This window comes from Aspergillus tubingensis, assembly GCF_013340325.1.
Source record: "Aspergillus tubingensis WU-2223L DNA, scaffold_1, whole genome shotgun sequence".
Lineage (NCBI taxonomy): Eukaryota > Fungi > Ascomycota > Eurotiomycetes > Eurotiales > Aspergillaceae > Aspergillus > Aspergillus tubingensis.
This window is the reverse complement of record NW_023336275.1, coordinates 1,100,061-1,120,884: the sequence shown is the minus strand read 5'-3', so window position 1 is coordinate 1,120,884 and position 20,824 is coordinate 1,100,061. Positions and strand designations below refer to the sequence as shown.

Genomic DNA, 20,824 nt, shown 5'->3' with positions numbered 1-20,824 from the left:
AAAGCAGGCCTACGCTTGAGAAAACGCCGTTTGATATGCACACTCAATCTCATCTGCAGATACGTACTAGGTCAGTCACTGTCAATAAATTTGAGGTTGCACTGGACTTACCCCTCATCCCATCTAACGCCTCAAATGCAATCGCATAGTTTGTAACAGTAGCAATTATTCGCTCTAGCCCCTTGCGGATTTCTTCGATGAGTCTGTCCGAGGGGTTGGGGGTATTGTCGGTTCCACTTTCTGGAGACCTTTTCTCCCCGCGCGCTTTGTAATAGATCATCAGCATAGCATAGCTGCCCTGCATTAGGCAGCACGCAAATGACGGCATAGTTCGTGGTAACTGATCCGGCAGTATGTGCAACCCCTGCTGAGTCTGACATTCATCAAGAAGCGGTTGCGGCAGGGGTAGGCTGTAGAACATGCGTGAGATGAGAAGGGATGCTCTCAGACACGTTTTCGCCGAATGCTGAATGCTGTATGGAAATCCTTGCATGAAAGGGTACTGCGGAACATCTGACGCCACGGAAGACGACGACGATGAGTAGTCACTGGGTGCCTGTTGAAACGGCTCCAGGCTACACGAACATCCGATATTTGCAATCCCACTTTGCGATTTGGAATTCTTGGAAGCATTGTTCGGCATGGTGTTGTTCGAATTAGCCGATGTCAGATCGCAGTGTTTCTTAACGAAAATTGGTAAGTCTGAGAATGCCCTGAACCGATGCACTTTAATTTGAGCGCTAGGGAACCATTAGTAACAAGACCGTCGTCGAGGGGCCCAAAGAATACACACCTTGACAGCTTTATTCGTGATATTGCACGAATACTTTGAGCTGTTGTCAGCTCTATCTCCCCGCCACATGCCATAGACTGAGGCAAGATTGGAAGTAGATTTGATTGTGCCAGAACAGAGCTCGCCCATGCATCAAGTTGCTGCATCCGTTCAAATATGTATGACATGTTGGTCCTCGTGGATAGGCATTTATTTAGATCGATGATGAATTGTGTTGCTGAAACAAGAACTTGCTGAGCTTGTATTAATACTGACCAGCCCTGTACAGCGTGTTAGAAGCCAATTATCCGCATAACACAGCTTTTAATTTCCACCGATAGGAAGACATACATCAGGATCGGCCGAAAACCGTGGATAAGGAGTGACAAATTGGGGGTCATTCGCGATGATAGCTAAAGGCTGTGAAGCGGACATTAGCATTCGCACTGTCAGGGGAGCGAGAAAATACTTACTGTAGTGCTGACGATAGAGCCCTGCAAGACGCAATAATACTGCGAACACACGTATATTAGTGACCATGGCGCGAAGCAGAGAAAGGATACATACAGTCATCCACCAAGCTCTCCTCCGAGCCTCCGCAAACTCGTCGAACTCTTCCCCAAGACAATGCAAAGACATATCCAACGCTATGGCCAGAGCCTGACCCGCACGGTAACGCATCTTGAGGAGGTTACCTCGTTGATTGTATTCGTAAATTGAAAGTACGAGAAGTGCGAGCAGACTTTCGAGTTCCACTGGAGTCTTGGGATGAAAAGACTCTCGATCAATGAGAGGCCGTTCGTTTGTCAATGCATCTGAAGGGTAGGTGGACGAAGCGTGAAGCTCGCAATCGGTTTCGATAGCTGTATTTGCCAGCTGGGCATATGTGTGTGCAAAAGTGCGACGGCGGATGACGGACGCAGGCCCCGATGGTTCTGGGTCGTTTGGATGTGGTACCAGGGCCAGAATCGCCGAAATCGCCAGACTCAAAGGGGACCTCGGTTTATAGATGAGGATGGGTTGTTCTGACGGGGAATCCGTGAACGAGCCAGCACAATCCAGGGGCCGATCAGGAGTCGGGGGGTCAACCCTTGGTGGAAGTATGGGGAAATAATTATGGATAAAGTCATAGTATGCGTTAAGGCTGTAATCTCAAGTCAGAATGCTGTAAAAAAGTTTAATGAGACGAGTCAGCACCCACAGAGCATCTTCACTGCCGTACGTCCTGACCAAGGCCCGAGACGGTATATTTGATGGGGAAGGGGTCGGCTCTAGACCATGGGTGTTCTCTGTGCCTGGAACAAAAAGATCCGCAAACATGGCGTGGACATCAGAGGGGAAGTCTAGGCTTCTCAACCCTGCCCCCGGAATTGACAAAACGTCGATTTGTCCAAACAACCCGGATGCTAAACGTGCGTTAGTGGATGAACTTGGGGTTATAACTGGGGTCTGACCGCACATTCGTCAAATCCCGAAGACACCGGGAAAATGGTAGGATCCTCGACACCATCGTGTTGAGGTTCTGCAGCTGCAGATGGCTTGTTCTTCTTCTTCCTTGGGCCACCCCGCTTACTGGGCAGATAAGAGCAACTCTTATTCCTACTGGCACACTGTAGTTCCAGACAAGCAGATTAGCACTCACACGTTCTCTGGGTGATCGAGGGAAGGCAAAAGCTTGAGAACCAAGGTGTGGAGAGCAACAACAGCCCGGTGAGCCGAAAAGCAGCTGCAGAGGGGAAAGAGGGAAGAGACTGGGTCCACAGCATGAAGATAGGAAAGAACACCCGCGGGAGGATGTTGAGAAGCTCTGACAATCCAGAAATGAGGAGGTATACCTACATTGGTACACGGGTCTTGACCATCACAACGTGTTCTTGAAGCACGACTGATAGAAATAGATACCGATTAGTCCCGTCTCAATAGCCAACCGCATGATAAGATGGGTTTGCCGCAGCAAACGAGAACAAAAAAGGACAAGGTGTGTATGTATCCATCCTTGTCCATCAACTCACGGAGAGGAAGGTAAAAGGAAGGAAGGATGGAAGGGGACGGGGGGGCCAGTGTACTTACCAGGCCAAACAAGCTACTTTGACGGGAGGTTTGGCGAACTTCTTGCGGACCACCGTGGGTCTAGCGGTCTTGGACTGTGTAACTGCCAGTGCCACAGCCGGGATCCCATTCTTTCCACCAGGCTGTTCGGGATCCTCTCGAACCATGACGGCGGGTTTTGGGCAAACAACGAAGGTGGACGAAACGAGCGCGACTGCCCGAGGAGAAGGTCATGAAACGCCTATCGGAGTGTACTACTGTTACCGTTGGCGTCCGAAGGCAAAGCATTCCTTGACCGACTTGACTTGACTAGTACTGGGAAGCGTCCCAAGCCAAAACCCGTCTGAACCGCAACAACGACGACAACGACGACGACGATATTAACAATGGCACAGACAATAAAGCCATCGAAGTTCCCTGACTCAGGGGAGCCAATGTATCAGGCCCTTTTTAATGCAAATCGACGGACGGGGAGGACTGGTATACACAGCGTCAATGACCTCCAGCTGAAGGGAACCCTGCACGGCTTAATCATCATCCAGGCCCGAAGAGGCAAATCCCGAAGTGTGGCCGTTCGGGATTTGCTTGCTGGAAGGCCAGTCAAATTGCAGGCCAGCGTAAGGTGGCGCTTCAAACTGGGGCCCCCGATTAGTTTAGTCCTTCTAGTGCAAAATATGCACGCCGGGTCGGCTGCATTTCTTCGAATCACGATCGTCGATCCCCTGTCGTTGAACTCTTGGGTGTCTCTGGAATGGCCTACCATTTTCATTCCATTTTTCTGCAATATTTGAATTTTATGGTTTTTTTTTATTTTTCTTCTTTTATTTTTCCCATCCTATTCTATTTTCATTTAATTGCAATTCAATTTTTTTATGGGTCACAGATCTAAAGAAAGTGTGGCTTGTTGGGGGCAGATCGGACTAAAAGTAAGCAGTCTACAATATACGTACTATACTAAATATCTAGAACTTGCGACAGCGTTTTTTTTTTATAATTCGAGGGCCTGCAGCTACTAACGAGCTGCAGCTGCTGCATTGCTTGATTCGTTACCCTACTTTCTCTACCTTTTTGTGAAAAAATTTCCTCAATCCTCCTTTCCTCCTTCATTTTGCCCCTCTTAGCCCTCTTCCCACTACTAGTACAGTAGTACTAAGTACTTACCTACGTACTAACTTACCGTTCGGGGACCATCAGCGAGTGGCGGTGCCCGACACTCGCCATCCGTCTCCTTCCCCATCGGGCGATCAGCAGCCCGTCTCAGCCCATCACGTGATATGAACCGGAAAAGGTCACCGCACCCGCTGCACCACTCACATACCACTTGTACCTTCTGGGTACTATTGTCAAGGGAATGGATTGATCTCGCGTCAGTCCGGGTGGATCAGGTCCCCATTCTCTTAGGGTGGTTTGAATCGAGGCGACGGGAGGGGCGGCTGTCTGGTATCCTGGAAATGGGGATTTCCCCTCCCCTCTCTTCTCCCGAAGCACCCCTGTCACAGACCGGCATCTTTCACCCAGACTATCTATCTACGGTGTAGTCTATCTACTCTCCTAGTTGCATTATTGCATTCGTATATTCGTTCACGCTCTCTCCCCCAAACCAAAAAGAGAAGGCGGGGGAGGGCAAACTTCGGATCGATCCACGGGCTCCACAGAAACCCCGAGCGACTACTTACTGTAAGTACTTGGCCTATAATAACACCCTGCAACTTTCAAATCTTCACACGCACGAAAGCAAGCAAGTTATTCCTTTTGCTGAGTTCCTCACGGGAGATTACTACCGGGAACTAGCTAGGTAGCCTATCTGCATCTGTCCTCCTCAGCATCCATAGTCTCCATGAATAATGAGCGAAATAGCCGGCCGGCACCTATCCCCTCAAAAACAAGGAATATCTTCGGGCGTAACGCGGCCGAGCTCACGGCCGGTCCTCCGTGGCCCATGCATGCTGCAAATAATGTTCAATCGAGGGGAGCTTTCCCGCTCCTACAAGGCAGTCAAGAAATCTTCCTAACTAGCGTAATCTTATTAAACTATGCGATCGTCTAGCCACAAGGCACCGGCGTGGATTCTCCATCGTGGCTTATTACATGTCCCCACTCCTTTGTCAAGGCCCGCGATTCATCATCTTCGTCACGCAGGAGGAAGACCATGGATGTGCACTCCTGATATCCGCTTGACGCTTCCCCACACGCTGGCGGGCACCCTCGGCGGAAGTTTGTGGCCTTTCAGCTGCTGGTCGATCAACCACATCCCTACCACAAATTCCTCTCGAGTCAGAAGACCAATATGTTGCCCGTCCACTAACTCCCAAACCTGTGCTAGCACATGCCGCGGCAGGCGACTACGTGACCAGATGTCAGCGGCCACCAGATTAACCACCATCTCGGAGCACTCCGGCGGATACGCTTCGGGGACCCTCAAGTGCGAGGGTGGGAGTAACAATCCCTTGTTCGCAGCCCAGACACCCTCGTACCGCCTTCGCTCTTTCTCCGTAATCTCACTCCGCCATCTTCTGCGATCACCTTCGTGATGCTTATGCGGATGCTTGCGAAGCAGATGCTTATGCCTTTGGTACCCCTCATCATCTTCGGCGACCTTGGTCGGCTCGCGGAGGGTCTGTCGTAAATGTGTGGATGGACTAGGGGAATCTGTGTGTTCTCCCTTGGCAGTATGCGGGAATCGCTTGATTGATCGAGACCTCGCCCGGCGCTCTGGCGGTGGGGGCGGTGGGACCTTTCTTTCCTGTGAAGCCCGAATCGATGCTCTGGACGAGGCCACGACCGCATCTGAGAACGCCCCTTCGTCCCGCCCTGAGGAGCTGTCGAGCAAACTCGTAGTACTATTGCTCAGTGATGCAGCATAGAGCGATGCAGTGCCAGGTGTCGATGGTCGCGTCCGGGACCCATGGTTGGTTTCTAAAAGCCGTCGATGATTTGTCAGGTCTTTCCGGGGCACGGACGAAGCACCCGTTCGGGGAGGAAGTGCTGGCGGAGCCTTGGAAGGGATAGTAGTAGTATCCTCAATGGGACGTGAGGAGTGGTTCTTGGAGGTCTGCTCTGGACTCTCTGGGCCATTGGAATGTACGTTGATAGGAACTGAGGTAGGACCAGTGACAACTGCAGCTGGTTTTCGTGGCACGGGTGGAGGACGAGGTTTCTTCGCCGCCAGCTTTGCTGCCTCTATGGGAGATATCTGAGCTACTGGCCTTCGTTGGAGCGACTTGTCTCTAATCGGCAAATTGGCCTCGTTGTGAAGGAGCTTGTCTAACGAGGCCGAATTTGCACTCGAAGCCCATACCGGCTTCGGGGCTAGCAACGGCGGGCCCTCGTTGTCATCACTGCGTTTTGAGGGCTTCGGCATCGAACCTTGCGTCCTGCTTACGCCCGTATGCGTGGCAATGATTTCACCTGGCGTCGATCGTCCTGCGGCCAGCTGGGCAGCGATCTGCTGCGGAGTGCGTGACCTATTCGCCCCTATGCTGACTGGAGTTTTCCCGAATGCATCTTTCAGACTAGAGGGCTGCTGCTGATAGGCACTAAACTTCCCGATCTTGTCCTTGACTGAGCCACTTTCGGGCAATTCTGGCGTCTGAATGTTGCGAGGCGGAACCATTTCGGGACTATTGTGGCTGACCCCTACAGACTCCATGGGTGATGCGCCAGACCTATAATGGGCAATAGGTGACCGTGCTCTGCTGGCAGGATTTGCATTGAATGCAGCTGTGGCTCCTTGAAGGGCTGTCACGGTACTATTAACATGTGCCGATGATGCATGGCGAGGCAACCGGCTATCCAGAGCTGATGTCGGACTTGCCATTCATGGGGGACCCCGACCCAAGGTTCTGCGGCGGTCGTAAGAGTGGTAGTTTAGGTTTGATCCGGGGGCGGACAGCGACCACAGCGGGATCACTTTATGTAATCAAAAGGCACCAACAAGCGTCTTTGAGGACAATGGGCACACTTCAATAGTACGTTGTTGAAACTCTTGAACGGAATGATGGCGGCGTGGAGATACAGAAAGGCAACGGACACCCTGACTGCAAGTCTGCTGAGCTAATGGGTCCGTGCGTTCTCGGCCGTCCGAAGTTTAGCGTCTCTCCCTCACCATAACATCATATAACTACTTGCGGTTAATGGTGAGTAAATAAACAAACCAGATAATATGGTCTTTCTTTTTGGTACCAATTCTACTAATAATATTACAAGTCTACTACTCTATCAGAATATAACCCATCAATCTGTGTAAGTGGATTCCTGAGTTTATTGAAATTGATGAAAGCACTGATATCGGCTTTGTCCGGCCGTACAAAGTATATTATATATAACAACTCGGGGAGATGATGATGACACTCCCGCATCCCTAAAGCAACTTAGTACTTATTCCAATGAATATACAAAAACGGAAACAAGTATTTGTCAAAACTATATCTGACAGCAGAAAAAAAGAATCTGACATATCACTCCATGACACATTATGGTTAAGGCGACCACCATGTGGGTTTGCTAAGCACCGCTATCGATCGGATGGCGCTTATATGCATCGCAATAAACTCTGTCCGACAGTTTCGGTGGTGGTGTTGACATTTGCCTTCATGACTTTTACGCGTGTCATATGCAAGTTATATCTACGAGTCGTGGATGTTTAGGTTGTATGAGGCCACGAACTAGTGCATATAATGAGAGGTTAATTGGGTCTCGGCGTCAACCGTGGAGAATGAGTGTTCTTTCCATATACAGTTATGCTCGTCGTTAAGGGATGAGGAGGCAACACTACATGACTCGGGGGAGCAAACCCTGTTATTATTATTGTCTAAGATCAATAATAATTATTTGGTTTTGAATCTGATTTAGAGTACGTAGTATATACGGGTGTCATCATCTGGCGTACTAAGATTTACTATACTATGTAGTGTCTGACAGGGTTCCCAGGTATACGGTAGGTATCCCTGTTTGAGGGTATATTCACACCAACAGCTTTCCATTCGGTCATCGATCCTCAAAGGCGTAATTAACCGACCTCGGTCTAAATGCCCAGGATCCGGGCGCAAATTGTTGGGCGAGACATGCAACATTAATCTAAACCTTCGGGACCCCTCCAATCAAGGCGATTGGCGCCCACGCGGAGGGCGATGGGTTCGTGGGCCCCGCGAGGAAATAACGGCGCTAAAGACACTAAAAGAGGCTCCTCCGCCAGTCACAAGTCAACCTCCAGCTTCCCCCGCTTCTCCCTCTCCCCGTCTAAACTACACTAACAGCCAGACTGGTTCCAATGGTTCCTCCCTCCACTACTAGTCAGTATTGTCCAGCGCAGACTGTTGTCTGACCACGTTCCGCCGATTCTCTCTTCCCGGTTACCTCTTTCCCACCCCTCCCACCCCTGGACCACGCGACGGGAGTCCCTGAGAGCGACACAATGGTGATTGTCCACAGACTTCCCGGGGATGCTGTTCAGTGTTCGACTCGCTCTTGATTCCATCAGTGAACCTCAGGTGCCATGCCAGACTTCCCTCGGTTGTTTCTCGACGGAAAACCGCCCATGAGACGCCATGTCTCCGGAGAACAGCGATGTCGGGCAAGGTAAGAGATCAGACCTACTTTCATCTGCGGAACAAATGAGGGGGTGTGCAGTTGTAGTGGCTCGCTGGCGTGCAGGTAGATTAATGATTACATAGAAACCGTGACCCGCCCTGAGGCCGAAGAGCCGACGAAAGACGATAGCAGAAGCAGCAGCAGCGGTGGCAGCAACCACAATCATGACGCACCGCAGAGCTCGACAGGGGCTGGTCAGACTAAATGCTCCATCTGCCAAAGCAGCTTTCGAAGGCCAGAGCACTTAAAGCGCCACTTTCGCAGTCACACAAAGGAGAAGCCGTTCGAGTGTGCGCAGTGTGGCCGACATTTCTCCAGAACGTATGCCCCCCTGCTTAGTCCTTCATAACCCTGTGCCCCAATGCTGTTTAGGATCTTGGCAAATCTTACACGGCCCCTGATCTACCGGATTTAATCTATTGGATGCAGGGTCAACTGACACCGTCGTTAGGGATACTCTTCATCGTCACGAACTCAGTCATCATAATGCTGGAATGGAAGGGGGAAAGGATCGTACGCACCGCATCACCGTCAAAACCTTCCGTGCTTGCTATAAATGCGCCATAGCAAGGGTACGATGCAGTGGGGGCTCGCCATGCGCACGTTGCGAAAGTCGATCCCTTGAATGTCAGTATCCGACCGAGAGACGATCGAAAGCGAAAACGCGTAAGGAGACTCAGCCCTCTTTTACAAAAGACGACACATCGTACGACCAAGCTTCTCATTTGGCTCAGCCCACATGGACAAATGGCATCGACTTGCGTCCTTCACGCAATGGAGAACAATCGATGCCGCCGCCCTTTCATTACCAGATGACACAGTTTCAGCTACAGATGCCCATGTCGAATGCATCAAACGCAGTCTCATCTAAGTTGTCCGCAGATCACAACAATATAGAACCGGAAAACAGGCGTTCGGATGAGACCAGGATAAATGGGCAAACTTCCAGCGCCGAAGACAATTTTACTTGCTCATCCTTGCACGATTCTACTAGAGAGCTCAAGAAGATGCGGGTCCCTTCTGTGCAATATGGTGACGCGGGAACACAAGGGTTATACTCACAAATCGCAACATCGACTGAAGACATGACAGAACCCCCTCACCGAACTGAGGGGCTCCAGTCCGCCAAAAGCTCTAATAGTATAGCGATGATGCCAACAGTGGGAAGTCAGCAGGTACCAATGGAACTAATACAGCCTTTACTGGATCAGACCACTGCTCCTACAATCAACTGGTTGCCTCAGAACCTTGGTAATGCGTCTAGCAACCGCCGTCATTCGACAAATACCTACCAAAAGACCCCCAGAATTCTAGATACCTCCCTTAATCAAGCTTCGTGGTATCCATCCGCCATACATGGTGCTGATAGTAGCTCATTGGTGTCAGAAAATGTCTCTCAGACACCATCTGGGTACACGTCTCTAGGTGGTACCACTGAAAGCCCAAGCCAATCACATCTGAACCGGCGTGCTAGAAATCACTCAGTGGATGGTGCTATTCCGAACTCATCGAGCTCTAGACTGAATCAGGATTCTTGGTCTTTATTATGTGCCGCTTCCGCGGATGCGTCGTTACAGCTGCAGCAAGCGAATACCCGGCGTCAATACTTGTTCCCTCAATTTCCAGAGACGAGGGGTCATGCCACGAACGAAATTGAGAATGGCCATCACCACGTACTTGAACCATCGACATATGAGAGGATACGCAGTGCATTCAATCAATTGTGCTGCGTGGAGAGTATACTGTATCCAAAGTTTGAAACCGATCACTTACCTGGTGCGGAGACACTGTCAAGCTTTATTAATTTATACTTTGTGCATTTTCAGCCTGTTTACCCAATATTTCACACTCCTACGTTCGATATAAACAAGTGCCATTGGATAGTGGTGCTAGCTCTGTCGGCCGTTGGTAGCCATTTTGCTGGTTCCCAAGAACAGATTGAGTGCGCACCGGTGTTTCATGAGTTTCTTAGACGCGCTACGAATGTTGAGGTGAGACAGTCCTTTGATACAGGGTGATCCATCATTGACTTAGTATTGTCTCTAGGAAGAAAAGTATCTTGTCGATCGGGCACCCGTGTGGCTTCTTCAAGCATCAGTACTCAACTGCGTTGGAATACTCTACAGTTGTGATGAACGGGCTAGGCTTTTGGCACTCAACACCTTTGGCAACTTGGTAGGCTTTGTGACCCGCGAGAAACTTCTTGGTCACAGACCTATACAATCCTCAAACGGGGAGACGAAAGAGCTGCGCTGGGTATCCTGGGTCGACGATGAGATCAGAAGACGGACAGGCTACCTGATATGGGTACGTGCTTTGCTTTCGTCTAGGAGGTCTAACACTAACCGTTAATAGCTTCTCGACTGCACCATAGCATACCATTTTGACAAGCGTCCTCTGCTCTCTCTTGACGAGAGCCAAGCAACACTGCCTTCCCATGAAGCTCTTTGGGAGGCAGAATCTCCAGAGGCCTGGGAAGAAGTACGGAGAGGAATATCAGGTATCATTTGTCTTGTCTTTCAGCTCGGAAGTTACAGCTAATATATTGCCTTGAAGACCAGAAAGAATCCTCCCTTTACGATGCAGTCCTTGTGATGTACATCGAGAAGGAGCTAGTACCTGATCTCGGTGAATTCAGCCAGCTTCTTCTCATTCACGCGTTATATCACCGTATGTGGGAGGTGGGAGACTACTTCCGCCGCCCCTTGTCCTTCTGGAATCCAACCTCGAAAAAGCAGTCACGGCATTCCGCACTCCCATCTGGCTCTGTATGGCTGCCCGGTATACCATCGTATTCCAAATGGCGCAACAGTGCATGTGACTGCCTCGATATACTCCATTGGGCTGCTGGCAGCACAGTAGCCAGGTCCGCTGGCCTCGAACATCCCACAATCTTGCATCTCCATCTGGCTCGCATAATCCTCCTTGCCCCATTTCGTGAAATACGGACACTCGCAACATCTTTAGCAATGGAAGAGTCCCACTGGCATGAACGCGAACAGGCCCTTGAATGGCACTACATACTACGCTGGGTCAAACATGACCAGTATAAGGCCCGCCTGGCAGTTGTACACGCAGGTGCACTGCTAAGACATGCCCGCGATTTTTCAAGCCGTTCGTTCCATGAGCCTGTCGCAGTCTTCCTGGCAACCCTAGTTCTATGGGCGTATGGCGCATGCTACCCCTCACTATCTGACATGACGAGCTGCCGTGAAGCAGGACACGGCATGCCAGGAAAACCTCTGTTTATTCATCTCGATAGACCCTGCGATGATGAACTAGCCCAACTCTTCGTGCGCGAAGGCCATGGCATGAAAGCGGTTCTGACCGGTGTTGGGGATATATGTGCTCCGAAAGGACCAGCGGAGACCCTCAAAGCTGGTTGTCTTATACTTGCTGGTCTTTCGTCGTGGGGAATATCCAAGCGATTCACCGCGATCTTGGGCAAGCTTTCTGAGATAACATCCAAGTCGTAGACAGACTTATTGAGCACGTTGAAGTGATGAGCACTGGCGTGTTGTATATTAGTGATTGTATAGTTAGATCATGAAAGAACAGTCTTCATTAGATTCGAGTATTCTCGTAGCATTCGACCATTGTGTTCAGTGGTCGAGGTGTCGTGTCACATGCTCCCAAAGTCTTCCGTCGACAGTATATACGGTTGTCAATAATTCAATGCATCCTCGGTCCAACACACAAACATCGAAGTGCCAGTAATTGACGAACAGACAGATGGCTATACAGAGAGGCTTCCAACAAGTCTCACAACGTGACCAACTATAAATGGAAATGAAAGTAAGTAGCGCCGTTAACATTTATAATACTATATTCTGACCATCATGACCAGCTAATATTCATAACACCAAGTATACTCGACAAGCAACATGGCCTCTATCACCATGTTCCTTGCATCCTATGGGATGAAAGAGCACTGTATACTATCACTATGCCGACTCATAGTTAGAGTAAGATAGTATACGAACGGCGTCAGTGCAATAAATAAGACACGTGAGTTCCACCAGAATACTCAGACTGAGATAAGAATCTACTCCTTGGATTTAAAATCATGAGACCTTGCCATCTAGATCAGTCAAATAGCGACCATATTCAGACCTCCACCAGTGGATCCAGCAGCTATAATTACATCGTGAGAAGCTACTACTAAAAAGCTTAGATATTCGCCTTTTAGAGAACCAGCCAAAAGTACGCTGTCTAAGAATCTTAGCCTGCACTGTGCACAGCCTAATACCACCCAGTTACTTTATCAGTACTTTACTAAGGGTAAACAATCCATAACAAGACGGTAATATACCCATTACTCTACAAGAGACTACTACTTACAGGGTTGATCTATCAACTCCGGCAAAATACACCGCTGCACCACTCCACTACGGATAGATAAGCAACAAAACCAGCAAGGCAACAAGGACAGGATCGACCAAATGCAGGGGCTAATCAAACACCAAGGATTTATCAGCTCGGGTATACACGCAGTAATCGGTGCAACGTTGTGCCTATCCTCGATTCCTCTGCTTGGTTTGTGATCTCTCAGATGATGGCTGGGCTGCATGTGCACCGATCAGTCAGTCAGTCAGTCCATCCTCTATACGTTGTACACCCCACGCTTTAAAACTGATGCATAGAATGAACTCAACTGAAAGAAGAATGATGCATGAAGATCAAGTTGATAGGTAGGTAGATGGATATGTACCCCATACGGCCATGGGGTTGTGCTTATCTCTGACTCACGATGGATCACCGGAGAAACATCCTCTCCACCCCACGGGATCTACCCCTGTCCCACCAATAGTCTGACCGCCACAGCCACAGTCGAAAAAAACTATAATAGATGAATGAGGGGAGGAGTATGACGGTCTTATCTACAGCCAGTCTGGATGGAGCTTTGTTGGCGGCTGTAAAGTTTGTTTTTGTGCCTGTTTGTGTTTGTTTGGGCCGCGACGGGCCGTTTGGTGGGGAAGTTAAAGTATTATTCGGTCGTTTTGGTGGGATGTGCTGGTATTATCTTGATTTGAAATGAGGTAGACTGTGAAGTAATACTAAATTGTTTTGAGTGTTTTCTGCGTTTGGGTGTTTTGGATTGTGTGTTTGCTGTAGAATGAATACTATTCTGGTCCAGATGACTAGTAATTATATCTTAGTGTCAGATCTGAGAATAGTATATTATGATGTAAATATCAATAACAGGTAGTTATTAATTCCACCGACTAGCAGTGAGATCACTACAATATAATAAGGCTTGCTATTGACAGGGATTCATTTCATGATTAATTAGCTACAGTGGATCGCATACGCTCGATCTTGATTAATAATGTGGAAATGACTGTTCGTGTTATGGTCTTGTGACCGGTTAACTAACTATAATCTTACAGGGAGTCTGTTATCTTACTATTAGTTTTTTTTTTGATGGATTTCGGTGGATAGTGCATACAACTGACTGGAGTGGATAGTAGGAGAGAAAGAGATAAGGTGTTGGAGCTATATACTAAACATAGGATATTGTGTTGTTTATATCATGTATGATGAGTTTGTTATTTCTCATGAGAATGGGTAGCTAGTTCATGATAGTTCCTACTTAGATGGTAGGGATCATCTCCATGAGACAGTGTACTACTATGCCTATCATGTTATTATTAAGTGTCTTGGAAGACACAGCTGTGCGCATGACGGTTGGACCATGACGGTTGGACCAAGAGACTGGCCTTTTATACAATAAGGAGAAGAGTCTATACCTTAAAATGTACACAGACTTCATATTTAACTCGCCTTAAGCGATAGTAGAAATATACTATTTAGAAATGTTTCAGATAATATTCGTTATCTACTCTCTAGCAATATAGCTAGATTGGGTCATTAGCAAGATCAAAGTTAGTATCAAGCATTATCTAGTCATGATCTCGATTATGCGGAACATGTCTGTCATAATTAGTGACGAAAAAAGGACCCCTAATAAGTGCATGAGCATTAGATGTGCTCGCAAGGAAAAGAAGTAAGTACCCTTCACACATCCTTTAACTGTTCCAAGACATGCTTGAGATTCTGTGCACTAGCGCTTGCATGATAAGCAAACTGAGCTATGTCAATGTTAGAGTTCATCCAATCATAACCACGTAATGTATTAATATACCATCTGCAGTTCCATCTAGAAAAAACTCATGCATTTTCCCATCCAGAAACAATGTCGCGGGGGATATACTTGACTCCGTTTGACGTGGGATGTGCGTTGGGGCGTAGAGGCGGGGATAACTGGGCGACTCTGATATCGATTCATGAACCAATATAATAAACAGGATTCATGTTGACTGGAATGACAGAGAACTGCTTACCAAACCCAAAATGCTGCGACTCATGAAAGAACATAAGTTTGCATGTTGGTATAACGTCCGCAACAGGCGCAGATATGTGTGCTTTCTTTGCAGCAGCACGGAAAGCACTGCCGACTTCTGGATACACCAGAAGGTAGGTTTCGCCTGGATCACCGGCAATGACAGGGACCTTTTCAGTGACTAGGTTCCCTTTTGAGTCGTAGTTCTGGAAGTCTGCCGTAACTTGATGCAAATACCGAGCTGAAGGCGATCGTCTGGTCCTGTACAAGGTAGTGGGGAAACGGTAAGCCGCACGGTAAAACATGATTGTAGCTTCTTGTTAGACAGATAAGACAGAATTAGTTTATTCGCGTGCAAGGGTGCTAATGAGCTCAATGGTTGCAAGTATACATGTAGCGATGAACCTATTACTAGTAAATAGTCCAGTAGTGACAAGCAGCAAGCGACGATGTGGGTCACTGCCGTCAAGCTGAAGGCAGATAACGGAGCGGAAGAATATATCAGCCGTACAATATAGTGACCATTTGCTGCTAATTCAATCTTCATTTCTCGTTAGTAGTTTTCCCATACTAGATACTCTATACTATCTCGTATTTTATTTGAAGGATATCGTCCTCTCTATCCTCATATAGCTTTGCAGAATGTGAGATGTTGAGACACTCACTATAGCCAGGCATCATCGATCCTTTACCATATCTGCCTACGTGATCTCTGACTACGCCCACCACTGAGAGATCCGGCCGATCTCACGTTCTCTTCTAAGCTTACAAAGGGTGGGCGTCCTAAGTCTGTTGACTCACGTTTCCAGTTCTTACCGGATAGCCTAGCGATACTGAATCCGGAAGATTTTATATTAAAGCACACTAGGAGCGGATTCTGACCACCACGTCTTACCACCAACCATGCACCATCTAAAGATCTCATGTACCAACATATACATAATTTACACCCGTCTCTGCCATTTATCGTGGGTTGAAATTATGAAGAACCCCTGATGCTGGGGTTCTATGGTAGCGTCCCTAATACTTCACAGTATCAGGAGAATATACGCCCATTTGAAGGACATGAATGCCACTATATTGTCCAAATAGATCGCATGGATTGGATACGATACTAGTATTCAAATCATACACCCATCCTCCATGAAATTAAGCAGAAATACCCAGTTCAGCCCTGCAATCTAGCCCCGTATTCATCCACAAGCTACTCTCTACTACTACTAGTAGTTTACCACTAACTAGGCAAACAAACTCAGGAATAGTCTAACTCCCAATCTAACCAAGCCAGTCAGGCAATCCATCAGGAATGAAACCTAACACTGATGGCTGAGACATCATATTGAAAGAGTCATGGGAATATCGAATCCCCATTGGACAGAGATAAGGGAACCCTGCACGGTGTCATCCATCACTAGCCAGCCAGGCAGCCAGCCATCATACCTTCTCAGGTAGTAGTTTACAATAAAACCGGATTCGTATTTTACCTGTTCAAGCTCTCCTATTCTAATCTCTGCATCGATGATTCTGAAAGGATACATAACATAACATACGAACGGGAGTATCATACATACATACATAAATACCCCAACATGACTGGATAACCTAACAACAACTGATGACAATAGGCGTGAACTCTATCCCACCTGTCATGGCGTCATCAGGCCATTATTTAACCTCCGCGTGGTGAGTTTATTTTTCCCTATTGACCGTGGGGTGGAACAATACCAGATATTTATCTCCTGTGGGTGTAGATCAGCGATCGTATTATTTTCTTGTCTTGTCTTGTCTTGAGAAGTGAAGGTTAAAGCATAAAGTATCCTTGTCTTGGTGTCTAAATAACTCTGGGAATGATTTTGGACTCATCGAAAATACTACCTAAAGTTCAAATTATCCCTGGCAGACAGACAAGGCAGTCCCCCCTGCCTAATGACACACAACACACGACATAAGTAACTAACATGCAGCGGTTGGGCTCGGGGATCAGGGGACAACAAAACAAAATAATAATAATAATGATCACAATATTACCAAGGAATATTATAATAGTAGTACGGAGTAATGCGCCTTGGCTCGCGTGATACCCAACAACCACATGAATTAAACTTTCTGTCATACGCATGCTTTCATTATGATCATCTCCTGACTTACTATTAACTCATTACAAATGTATCTGAAACATCTTGATGATTAGAACTTCGACTTTTTATTAGCGATAGAATATACAAAGCAAATCAAATCACGATGATCTAAATCCAGCGGAACTGTTCCGAGAAGGCGCACTTAAGCATCAACACCAACTAACTAAGCCCAATACAGAATAATCTAACACGTATCGGGACAGTCCTGCACGGGTAGAGTAGCCTGGTAAACAGCCTGGAGCTAGATGAATTAGGTAGGTCGCTAGAGAAGGACTATCTACTTAGTAGCTGCGTTAGTTAGTTAGTTCGATCCGGAATTAGTAGTCTTAGTCGCTGTAGTGTACTCCGGACTCCGTTACTTATCACTTATCGCTTTCTCATCGGTGGTGATAACAACTTGTTTCACTGTGTTCGGTTTGTCCCGCACATAAGCGGTGTCTGTAAATGATGTCCAAAGTAAATGATAGTAGCAATTGTTCTTCCTAAAGCCAGCCAGGTGTATTCTAGCAATATTCCAAATGAATAGGTGGTTCTCCCCCCTTCCCAAACGCCTCGCTATGCCCCTTTAACCCAAAGGGGAACGCCTCCAATATCTATGCAAAAATATGTACAAAAAAAGCCAAGTAAAAAGAATAGCCAAGTCCGGAATCCATGCGCCTCGCTGTGCGCATTGAGTGTGTGTAAAGCAAAAAGAAGTTGAGGTGAAGTGGCACTGTTTTACAGACTGCTCACGGAAATCCCGACCCAACGAGAGGGAACTGCGTTCTCGTCCTCATCCTCATCCTCGTAATAGTCATACCGAACATAACGGCCCTGACTGCCCTTGCGGGGAGGCAGCCAGATCCGGGCCCGCGTCGGAACATCGTCCCGAAGCTTGCCGCTGCGTCGCATGTTCATCTCGAGAACCACCATGCGCAGGAAATCGCTGTTCTCCCGCGGCTCGCGCTGGCGTGACATGGGCGGGATCTCCGGGTCGAACGGTAGCAGCTGTCGGTCGCGGCCCTCAGAGCGTGCCAGGTGGAACCCGCTCCTGCGACTGCCGCGCCTACCCGAGCGATGGTACGTTTGCATTTGCACGGAAACAGGGCAGTTGGGGCTATCAAGGGACTCGTGTGGGTATTCCTGATAAGCATACATCTCCGCTGGTGAGACCGTTATTGGGTTCAGGTACCGTCGGAGTGCGGGAGATGGCGGCTCGTTCATGGGCGGAGGCCGTCGGTCGTCCGTCATCTCCGGCGTGATCGTGAAGAGCGACCGGGTCAGAAAGTCGTCCGGCTGAACGGAAGGAGTAGCAAAGGCCGAGACACTCTGCGCAGCAGATTTGATTGCTCGCAAAGAAGCCGTTAGGTTAGATTTGAATGTGGATCCTAACCGCGGGAACGTTCGAGATGGTGTCGGGCTTTTCGGGGTCAGATCGGGCAATGAGGCCTGCTCGACAAAATCCTCTTCCGTGTCCGAAACTTCGTTTTCTAGCAAAGGGTGGTCGAAGATGCAGTTCTCACAAGGTGATTGGCGGTGAAACTTTCGCTCCAACGGGCTCCGCTGGCTTGACGGCGTAGACGGTGCCGGGAGACTGGATGGTGAGTCGTAGTCGCGCTCCAACGACGGCGTCGACTCAAGGGACATAGAGCAAGCGGAGAAAGATGGCGCCTCACTGTCACAATCACTCCCAACTGTGGACTTGTCGACCTCATCCGGGGGACTCAGAAGTAGATCCAGCACTGTGTTGCCCGTGCTCTCCATCGAATTATCGCCCACACCGTCCATCAACAGCTTGCTGAATTGCTGCACATGATCCACACGAGGCAGTTTTCTGCGGTTGCGAGACTCTCGAACAGTCCAGCCCCGGCGAGGCACGGGGATTGCCGTGGCTTCCAGAATCGACGCAATCGAACTTGGCACGGACCGGTCAGTCAAAGTGGCCGACGACGACTTGTGAGACACCGTTCTAGACTTCTTCGGCGTGGCTGGCCCTTTCTTTGCGGTCTGCGAATGTACCGAGGTCACGCGAGGAGCCCGCTTCGGGGGTATCACAACCGGACTGGTGTGCATGGTTTGCGGAGAAGAGTCGGATGGAAATTCGAGACTCGCAAAATCTTGGACGGGGAGAAGATCCAGGGAGGACTTGGTGACCGGAGTTCTCTCACCATGTTGACGGAGAGATGTCTTCGGAGACGGAGGTAGGGAACTGAAAAGATAAGCTCTTGGGACCATCATCTTCACAATTTAGATCCAGAGGAAAACTGTTTAATAAGGCGTCCTAGGCCCGTCGAGGCGCTCTGGTCGAGAGTCTGAACGAGATACATGGATGGGAAGAAAGCACGAGAGCAGAAGAGGAGGGAGGGGAACGTCCAGTGGGCGGTTCCCCAGTGGGAGTATATCTGATAGATATAGTCTAGCACTACTAGTAGTAGTTTGAGCAGATCGGCTATTTGCAACAACACACTTGCTGTGTTGGCACTGGCCAAAGACCCAGCCGAGCGGAATATGCCAAAAGCGGAAGACGGCCGGGTCCGTATGCAGGCACGCGACTATTGCAGACAGCGAGAGAGATGGGGACGGAAAGTGAAGTAGATGTCCACCGGAACGAGTTCAGAGAGAAGAATAGGGAGACGACGAAGATGAGGAGGATGAAAAGAGAGTAGACAAGGGAGAAGATTCAAAGGAACCAAAGAAGCAGGGAGAGAGAGAGAGAGAGAGGGAGAGGATAAGGAAGAGCCAAGCCAAGCCAGGACAGTCAGCGGCAAAGGGAATAACTGTGTAGTAATGATCTCAAACCAGGAAATCCAGAAAAGGCAGATAACGGGGAAACACACTAAAAGAGAAAGTGACGGTAACAATTAATCTTAACCTCTGCTGAACCAGTACTAGTTACGTGGGTGGATGACGGTTTGTCCGTAACATCGGGTCCCGGCGGAGTCCACTAGACTGCAAAGGTAATATTGATCGCATAACAGAAAAGTTGCAGGCGCCTGACCGCATCGGACAGCATTAGCGCCCTCGTCGTCTGTAGTCCCCCCAAACAGTTTAGCGCCAGTACCTAACAGTGAGGCGCCAAATGGGGGTTGGTTGGTTTCAGGCGGTAAGGGCGGGTGCCGACTCCCGGAACATCCCTCGTACACCGCAGCAGTCTGCCCAACGCCCACCGTGTGACCCTGAATTGTTCTAGCGCGGTAACAACCGTGTATCACCTCGGCTCACGGTAACTTCTGGAACGGCCAGTGTCCCAAAGAGGCAGCGGCAGAATGTCTCCTTCCCCACTAAAGAATGTTCCATATTACCGAGTGTTACGTACTTCTCCCCCGTCACACCGTAACTTTGGTGGTTCGCCATTACCATCACCGATTAGCATCATTATTATTGTGGGAGACGGGGGTGGTCGGACTTTTGTGTGTCTGCCCAACCACCAACCACCCAGATTGATCTTCGTGGGGTGGGTGTCATTTCCTCGGAAATGCTGTCGGGACAAAGGAACATTTGTCCGTCTCCTCTCCATGCAAACATACTGACTATCCCGTGAGATACTGGTAAACATTGATTTCGCCGGGTATCACCAAAGTACCATACACATTAGGACGGGGACAGCCTTGTGCCTGGCTGACTGCCTGCAGATATCGATTTCTTCCCTAAAGAGGTTCCAACATTTTGTTTTTCCGGTAATTAATAATCCGGGATCCTCCAGACGATCCGTAAGGCTTGGCGCCGAGGATCGCATTTGCTTGGGCCTCATTGGGTCAAGCACGGAGGACGCTTGCGGAGTCTCCCCGATGCACGCTCACTCTGCCGAGGACCAATGCCTCGTCTACTTTTTGAGAACAGCATCAAGCCAAGACCATATATGCGGTTGGAAAGAAGCGGTAAAGCGCAGAAAGTGTCCCTTGGGAATGTCAACATTTACTCCTTCTATTCAATCTGTCTCCGGTTGATCAATGA

At 48.7% G+C, this 20,824-nt stretch overlaps 5 protein-coding genes across 5 annotated transcripts; 1 reads left to right on the top strand and 4 right to left on the bottom strand.

Annotated features, from left to right (window-relative positions):
• Positions 1–9: 9 nt before the first annotated feature.
• AtWU_00375 (uncharacterized protein) lies at positions 10–2,988 on the bottom strand (the record flags this gene model as incomplete). The annotated part of the gene is made up of 10 exons (XM_035495491.1): positions 10–53; positions 112–740; positions 794–1,053; positions 1,124–1,192; positions 1,246–1,284; positions 1,340–1,916; positions 1,974–2,178; positions 2,232–2,382; positions 2,612–2,657; positions 2,843–2,988. The coding sequence occupies 10 exons, from the start codon at positions 2,986–2,988 to the stop codon at positions 10–12; spliced, it is 2,166 nt and encodes a 721-aa protein (XP_035351384.1).
• Positions 2,989–4,952: 1,964 nt separating this feature from the next.
• Positions 4,953–6,434, bottom strand: irs4 (the record flags this gene model as incomplete). The annotated part of the gene is made up of 1 exon (XM_035495490.1): positions 4,953–6,434. The coding sequence occupies one exon, from the start codon at positions 6,432–6,434 to the stop codon at positions 4,953–4,955; it is 1,482 nt and encodes a 493-aa protein (XP_035351383.1).
• A 1,933-nt stretch (positions 6,435–8,367) lies between these two features.
• AtWU_00373 (putative C2H2 transcription factor) lies at positions 8,368–11,886 on the top strand (the record flags this gene model as incomplete). The annotated part of the gene is made up of 7 exons (XM_035495489.1): positions 8,368–8,398; positions 8,494–8,731; positions 8,862–8,982; positions 9,043–10,401; positions 10,457–10,717; positions 10,766–10,910; positions 10,967–11,886. 7 exons carry the CDS (start codon positions 8,368–8,370, stop codon positions 11,884–11,886), a joined length of 3,075 nt encoding a protein of 1,024 aa, XP_035351382.1.
• A 2,542-nt stretch (positions 11,887–14,428) lies between these two features.
• Positions 14,429–15,058, bottom strand: AtWU_00372 (uncharacterized protein; the record flags this gene model as incomplete). Its single annotated transcript, XM_035495488.1, has 2 exons — positions 14,429–14,502; positions 14,755–15,058. 2 exons carry the CDS (start codon positions 15,056–15,058, stop codon positions 14,429–14,431), a joined length of 378 nt encoding a protein of 125 aa, XP_035351381.1.
• Positions 15,059–17,608: 2,550 nt separating this feature from the next.
• Positions 17,609–19,108, bottom strand: AtWU_00371 (uncharacterized protein; the record flags this gene model as incomplete). The annotated part of the gene is made up of 1 exon (XM_035495487.1): positions 17,609–19,108. The coding sequence occupies one exon, from the start codon at positions 19,106–19,108 to the stop codon at positions 17,609–17,611; it is 1,500 nt and encodes a 499-aa protein (XP_035351380.1).
• Between the last annotated feature and the right edge of the window lie 1,716 nt (positions 19,109–20,824).